We start from the raw sequence: 7783 nt of genomic DNA, 5'->3' as shown, positions 1-7783 counted from the left end.
TACCTGTATACGTCACGCAGAGGCAGAGCTGCAGCACTGCCACAAGAAGGGCAACAGCGGCCGCCGCGCCCAATGAAGAAGCAGCTTCCGTCAGGGAGGGTGGGGTCGTGGCTCGCGAGCCAATGGGAAGGAGGAAGCTGGGAGGGCGGGCGGTGGCAGCCAATGGACGGGCGCGTTACGAGCGGGGTGGGGCGTGGCGTGGCGTAGCGGAGGGGCGGTGGCTGCGGGGCAGCCATGACGAGGAGCTGCTCGGCGCTGGGCTGTACGGCCCGCGACAACGGGCGGAGCCGGGAGCGCGGCATATCCTTCCACCAGTAAGTGCGGCCCTCCCCCGCGGGGGCACCGCGGAGCCCGACCGGGCAGGCCGGGCCACCCCCGCTCGCCTTCCCGTCCCTCCGTCCCTCCCTCCCTCCCTCTACTGCAGGTTCCCGGTGGACGCCGCGCAGCGTCGGGAATGGATCCGCGCCGTGAACCGCGTGGACCCGCGGAGCCGCCACGCCTGGCGGCCCGGCCCCGGGGCCATCCTCTGCTCGCGGCACTTCGCCGAGGCGGACTTCGAGCGCTACGGCCTGCGGCGGAAGCTGCGGCGGGGCGCCGTGCCCTCCCGCTTCCCCCACCCGGTGCGTGCGGGTGGCGGCCGCGCTCCCCTCGCCCCCCCGAGCCGGGCTCCGTCGGTTTGTGCCCTGACCTCCCCTCTCCTTTCCCCGCCAGGAGCCGCGAGGCGCCGGCCGGAGGACCGGGCCGCCCGCCCGAGGTCTGAAGCAGCCTCTACCCGGCCCCGCCGCTACCGGGGTCACCACCGGCGACCACAACTACAGCCTGAAGGGGCGGCGGGCGCGGGACGGGGGGGCGCCGCCGCCAGACACCCGGCAGCGGCAGTTGCCTGCCCCCGGGAGATGCTCCCCCGTGCAGCGGCCCGGAGCGGTGGCCAGCGTTCTCCGGGAGCTGGCGGAGAAGCAGCAGCTTTCTGAGGAAACCGTGAGTTTGCTGCAGGCCCAGTTCCCAGGTACTGCGGGGGGCGCTGGCTGAGGCAGAGCCCTTCAGGCTCTGTACTGCCCCCCCCCTCGGTTTTATGTATTTCACGGAATCAGGGAATTGTCAGAGTTGGAAGGGACCTCTAGAGATCATCTAGTCCAACTCCCCTGCCAAAGCAGGGTTGCCCAGAGCACATCACTCAGGACTGCATCCAGGCAGGGCTTGAAGATCTCCAGGGAAGGGGACTCCACACCCTCCCTGGGCAGCCTGTTCCAGGGCTCTGTCACCCTCACTGGAAAGAAGTTTTTCCTCATATTTGAATGGAACTTCCCATGTTCCAGCTTGTGCCCGTTGCCCCTCGTCCTGTCACTGGGAACCACTGAAAAGAGTCCGGCTCCATCCTCCTTCAACCCACCCTTTAGGTACTTGTAAACATAGATAAGGTCTCCCCTCAGCCTTCTCTTCTCCAGGCTGAAGAGCCCCAGCTCTCTCAGCCTTTCCTCATCACGGAGATGCTCCAATCCCTTAATCATCTTAGTTGCCCTACGCTGGACTCTCTCCAGTAGTTCCCTGTCTCCCTTGAACTGGGGAGCCCAGAACTGGACGCAGTATTCCAGTTGTGGCCTCACCAGTGCAGAGCAGAGGGGGAGAATGACCTCCCTTGACCTACTGGCCACACTCTTCCCTACGCAGCCCAGGATCCCATTGACCCTCTTGGCAACAAGGGCACATTGCTGGCTCATGGAAAGTTTGCTATCCACCAGGACTCCCAGATCTTTCTCCTCAGTAGAGCTTTCCAGAAGATCCACCCCTAACCTATATTGGTGCCTGGGGTTCTTCCTCCCCAGGTGCAGGACCCTACATTTGCCCTTGTTGAACCTCATGAGGTTCTTCCCTGCCCAGCTCTCCAGCCTGTCCAGGTCACGCTGGGTGGTGGCACAGCCCTCTGGAGTGTCGGCCAGCCCTCCCAGTTTGGTATCATCAGTGAATTTGCTGAGGATACACTCTGTCCCCTCGTCCAGGTCATTGATGAATATGTTGAACAGGACTGGGCTGAGTATTGACCCCTGGGGGACACCACTGTTTACAGGCCTCCAACTTGACCCTGCTAATTTGCTTGCCTTTTTGGTGTTGGTAACCCCTGATCGTGAGACACCTAGAGCCAGTGCTATAGCGCAAAGGCTTTGCAATTTGTAGGTCCAGAATGCAACAACCAATCCTGCAAAGAGTTAAAATCTCCCCGAAAAATTCAGTTGTGTGAGGCTGGCACCAGCGCTCAGGTCAGACCCGTCACCGCGGCTGTTAAATCAAAGCGGGCCAGCTGACAGATGACTCAATAATGGAGTATTTTTAACTAGGAAAACATCACCTTTTGTGCTGTCCAGAAGCACAAAATCTGTTACTCTGTTAAGAGTAATAATATAACTTGAAGAAGCCATTTCAAATTGCAGAGTCGAGCACCCACACGTAAGACAGCCTTTACTCAAAACTGTGGAATGACGTTACATTGGAGAAAAAGGGGCAAAGACGTTTTGGGGACTTGGCCTCAGACAGTGTGATAGGGCACACCCCCCGGCCGCTGCCCGTCCCTAGGGCGAGGCGAGCCATGGTGGTCTTATTGCTGAGCTCCGCACACCAGGCTTCATCACCCATTGGTGCCAGAGGCTGCCCTATTGCCTTGGATTCCGCCATGTGTTTGTATTACACATCCCTCTGTTCAGGTATCAGCTATTTATTTGCTTCGCTAAAGCTGACCTCTTGTTTTGTTTCTTTTTTTTAAGCAGATTTGCCTTGTGAGTTGCACAGCTGGAGGCAGATGGCAGAATACTCACCAGAAATGAGGCAATTTGCTTGTCTTCTCCACCTCTACCATATTAAGGCCTATGATTATCTACGGAAAATTTTTCCTCTCCCTCATCCTTACAGCTTGACAAAGCAAGTGTTTATTCGTTCATTCATAATGTATTTCCAGGTACTCGCATAGAAATAGGTGTCACCAATCTGTCCTGAAAACATTCAGAGGTGATTTGTATTAGTAACAGAAGCAGAGTGGGAAGCAAACGTCACGAAATATTGATACAGCTCATCTCACATTAACAATCTTAGAAAAAGCATGGAGTTTGCTATGTATTCCCAGATAAGTAGGGGTGTGAGTGACAAAAAGCTATATTTCAGGGCCTCAGCTGCTGTAGGCTCTATCTCTGTTTTACTGTTCACTGGGGAGGAAGGAGGAATACAGAAAAACAGAGGTGCTTTACCACATTGGCACATGCTTTTGCCCTGTGATGTGCGGCGTGGACTCCTGAGAGGGGAGGGAGGAGCAAATAGTGGAAGGAAGGGGAAATACGAGTGAGATCATCTGAAAGGAGGCAGTGTTAAGGGAATGCCTGCAGAGCTCCAGCAACAGCCAAAATCGAGGGAGGAGAGATGGGCAGAAATAAGTAGCAATAGAGGAAAACCAAACCGATAGGACTATACATGGAAAATTTTGGTGGGACTGTTTTCTGGAAAAGGGAGAAGTCAAGAAGAGAACATGAGAAAGTTGAAGGACTGTGTAAAGCAGTGGGACTAGAGCTTTGGTTTTTCTCCCCTTGCCCCACAGGGACTCTGGGCCGTTAGTGAATCTTGACAAGTGTCTGTTTCAGAGTTACAGAAAGGAGGTATTTCAAGATCAGATAACTCAGTTGCGGAACCCATTGCGAGTACTCACCTAGGCTCAGAATTTACTATCTTGAGTGCTATCAGACCCATTAACAAGGAGTGAAGTTGTAACAGCACACAAAACAAAAGCTGAAGAAGCTCCCCTTACAGGTTTTCAGTCTCAAACTCCCGTAGTGCAGCACACCTAACAGATACACGCACTGTCCATGCCAGCCTGGGGGGGGCTTAACGCTGTTTCCTCCAAAGAATCTGTTCAAAGGGGCACCAGGAGGTAGTGAATAGAGAGCATGTTGAGGAGAGTAGCTTTCCACGTGGGCTGTCGAGGCTTTCACATCTTCCAGGCTTGATTGAGATGTACAGTGTGAAGAAACCCATTTGGGAAGGAGAGCAACCTGGTGTTGCTGGCCCTCTGCATTGCCTCATGGATACTTCTGTGTTGGCTTTAATTTTTTTTTCCCTGTTGTCTTGATCTCTATACATTGGAGAGGCAGGAAGCTGCTATGCTTCTTCCCTCTATGGTCAGTGGTTTTGCCTGGCTTCCCGTCCCTAGGGTGTGAGAAAAGAATATGCATTAAGAAGGGCAGGGCTGCTTGCTTTATACTCTGTGTCTTAGTCTGCTCTACAGCTCTGGACGTGGCTGACCATGTCCTAAGCGGTAAAAGGTGCTGACCGGTGCTTCGGTTTTCTCAGAATCACATCTCCTAATCGCATCCTCCCTTTTTTTTTCCAGTTGGCTGTCTAACAACGAAGCCGCTGCAGGCTTCAGCAACAACATTTTTCTCCGCCTTCAGGAAAAGGTGGAGAGAGGTGAACAGGCCTACTGCTACTGTGCCCTGATGGTACAAGACATGTCCCTGCAGAAGCAGCAGGAGTGGGACCTGCAGACCCAGCGCCTGACAGGCTTTGTTGACTTGGGAGCAGGTGTCCTTGATGCTGATGAAGCTCCACTGGCCTCAGAAGCGATAATCCTCATGGCAGTTGGCATCTCAAGTCCCTGGACGGCTCCACTTGGATACTTCTTCGTGAACAGCACAACTGGCCACTTACTTGCTCAGCTGCTTCGTCAGACCATTAATAAGCTGAACAACATTGGTATCACGGTGCTGGCTGTGACATCAGGCACCACCGCTCGTGGTGCTGAGACTGCCAGAGCTCTGGGGATCAGGATAGATCCCGAAAGGATTCAGTGTGCTTTCCAGCATCCGCCTGGCTCTGCTCACAGCATCATGTACTTTTTTGACATTTGCCATGCGCTCCAGCTGATAAGGAATGCTCTGCAGTGTTTCCAGAAGATAGAGTGGCTCAGTGACACCGTGCAGTGGCAGCATGTGGTGGAACTGGCGGCTTTGCGGGAGCAGAGGGTGTTGGAGCCATGCAGTCCCAAGTCAGTCCGACGTGGGAGTGAGGAGAGTTACCACCTGAAGGTCAACCTTGCTACCCTGTTGTTCAGCGAGGATGTTGCTGATGCGCTGGAACACCTCCAGAAGCTGGGCCTGGCCTCATTCCAGAACTGCAGCGGTACCGTCAAGTTTGTGCGTTTGATGAGCCATCTATGCGATGTATTTCACGGCACAGGTCCCTACAGAAGGGGACTGAAGGGACCTTTGATTGCTGGAAATTACACCAAAATAAGCCACCTCTTTAATGAGGCCAAGAACTTCTTCGTCACCCTAACGGACTCTATGGGGAGACTCATTATTAAGAGCAAACGCAAACTAGGATTTATGAGTTTCTTGCTCAATGCCGAAAGCCTCAAGTGGCTTTACACGAACTACGCGTGTCCAGAAGGCACTCCTTCCCACCACCTCCTGACCTACGCCTTCAGCCTTGACCCGCTGGAGATGTTTCTCAGGGCCCTCCAGCAAGCCTGTGGCAGCAGCGGGAATCCCACCTGCACTGCGTTTCAGGCTGCTTATCACAAACTGCTGGCCGGCTGCAGCCTGGCGCCAGGCTCACCGTACAGCAGCGGCTCAGGCACCACGAGCTCTTTGGACATTTTCCTGTCTCGTAGGAGAGATCTGACCCTTGGCAGCATTCGCGCTCAGTATAACCCAGCTCGTGGGAGGACGCCGTCAACCAAGTACCTCTATTGTACGGGCCTTCTTTTGCAGGGTTCTGCGCTGAGTAACGCGCTGACAGACCTGTCACTGCGTGTGGAGAGCATCACCCGCGCTGCAGGCTTCATTGCTGAGCAGCTGGCCTCTGACTTGCAATGTGAGGCTTGTCTTGCTTCTCTCTTTGAATCAGAGGAGAGTAGGCTAAGGCGCGGGTCGGTGCTCTACATTAAAAAGTTAGGTGGAGTGAGTCTGCCCTCAGCCAGTGTGTATCACATAACAAACGTTTCAGAACAAGTCATAAACCGGTATGGCAATGTAGGAGATGGCAACAAAACCACCAAGGTATGGCATTTGTCTCTGGAACAGAAAGTCTTGCAGGAGCTTCTGGGAGGAAGTCCCCTTTTCCCCACCCTCACAAAGCATTTATTTGATGGGGAGTTGTGCGTCAACAATCACTACACAATCTTAGTAAAGCAAATAACGCGATGTTACTTAAACATCAGAACAAACCATGCCAAACACCTAAACTTGAAATACCGTTGTGGAAGGCACAGATTAAAGAAACTCAAGGGAAAACATTTGTTTCCATCACCACTGGGTAGCTGTCAGTCAAGCCAAACCCACGTAGGGTCGTGAGTACTCATTGCTGTTCCAAGGATGGCTGTCCCGTACCAAGGCTCAGTGATGGCCAGATCTAGGTGAGGAAGTGATACGGTGTCTATCCATGATTCTGCCAGCAAAACCGGTATTGATGAGCAAAGCATCTGATCGGAGTTTGGCTGAGCAAAGCAGGGAAGCTCAGCTGATCCTGTGTTCCATCTAGCAGTCATGCAAAGCAGCCACGTATTTCATGAGAGGCGTAGCAGGTCAGGATGAGCAATCGTTGCTCAAGATGCCTGAGAAAGCGGTAGGGGACGCTGCAGGGCATCCCCTGGGGGTGCTGGGTGGCTTAGTGCTGCAAGTGCTCTTGCTAGGAGAAAACTGATGCATCTTCCATCCGTGTGGTTGCGGGGTGGGGTCACGCGTGTTGGCAGTTTGAATTCACCAAAGCAGGTCTTTATAGAAGCTGGAGGCAACAAAGCTTGCAGAGCTTTTACTTGAAAATAAAGACACAAAAGAAAATGGCACTCAAGTTGTACACAAGCTCCAATCTCCACTCCAACACATCTCAAACATCTAAACGAGCCATTTAAGTCTGGATCCCCTAGAGGGGGACTACCATATCAAACTGTGCCTGGGCTTTCCCCATGTTTTACAAGTGAATCATAGAACAGTTTGGGTTGGAAGGGACCTTTAAAGGCCATCTAGTAGTCCAGCCTACCCTGGAGCGAGCAGGGACATCTTCAACTAGATCAGGTTGCTCAGAGCTCCGTCCAACCTGACCTTGAATGTTTTCCAGGGACAGGGCATCTACCACCTCTCTGAGCAACCTGTTCCAGTTTTCACCATTGTAAAAAAATTTCTTCCTTATATCTAGTCTGAATCTACCCTCCTTTAGTTCAAAACCATTACTCCTTGTCCTATTGCTACAGGCCCTACTAAAAATTCTGTCCCCATCTTTCTTATAAGCCCCCTTTAAGTAGTTAAAGGCTGCTATGAGGTCTCCCCGGAGCCTTCTCTTCTCCAGGCTGAATAACCCCAACTCTCTCAGCCTGTCTTCATAGGAGAGGTCCTCCAGCCCTCTGATCATCTTCGTGGCCCTCCGTTGGACCCGTTCCAACAGGTCCATGTCCTTCCTGTGTTGAGGACTCCAGAGTTGGACACAGTACTCCAGGTGGGGTCTCACCAGAGCAGAAGAGCAGAATCACCTCCCTCGACCTGCTGGCCGTGCTAGTTTATATGCAGCCCAGGATGTGTCAAGTGCTCATTGCTGGCTCATGTCCAGCTTTTCATCCACCAGTACCCCCAGTTCCTTCTCAGCAGGGGTGCTCTCAATCCCTTCATTCCCCAGCCTGTATTGATACTGGGGGTTGCCCCAAACCAAGTGAAGGACCTTGCACTTGGCCTTGTTAAACTTCACAAGGTTCACATGGGCTTGCCCAGGTCCCTCTGGATGGCATCCTGTCCCTCAGGCATGTCAACTGCAACAC

At 53.3% G+C, this 7783-nt stretch overlaps 1 protein-coding gene across 1 annotated transcript; it reads left to right on the top strand.

Annotated features, from left to right (window-relative positions):
- The first annotated feature begins 195 nt into the window (after positions 1-195).
- On the top strand, positions 196-6819 carry THAP9 (THAP domain containing 9). The gene is made up of 5 exons (XM_074155127.1): positions 196-314; positions 425-620; positions 712-1006; positions 2760-2910; positions 4367-6819. Exons 1-5 carry the CDS (start codon positions 235-237, stop codon positions 6327-6329), a joined length of 2685 nt encoding a protein of 894 aa, XP_074011228.1. The 5' UTR covers positions 196-234; the 3' UTR covers positions 6330-6819.
- The last annotated feature ends 964 nt before the right edge of the window (positions 6820-7783 follow it).

This window comes from Numenius arquata, chromosome 10 (assembly GCF_964106895.1).
Source record: "Numenius arquata chromosome 10, bNumArq3.hap1.1, whole genome shotgun sequence".
In the NCBI taxonomy this organism is placed as follows: domain Eukaryota; kingdom Metazoa; phylum Chordata; class Aves; order Charadriiformes; family Scolopacidae; genus Numenius; species Numenius arquata.
This window is presented reverse-complemented; position numbering and strand designations above follow the sequence as displayed.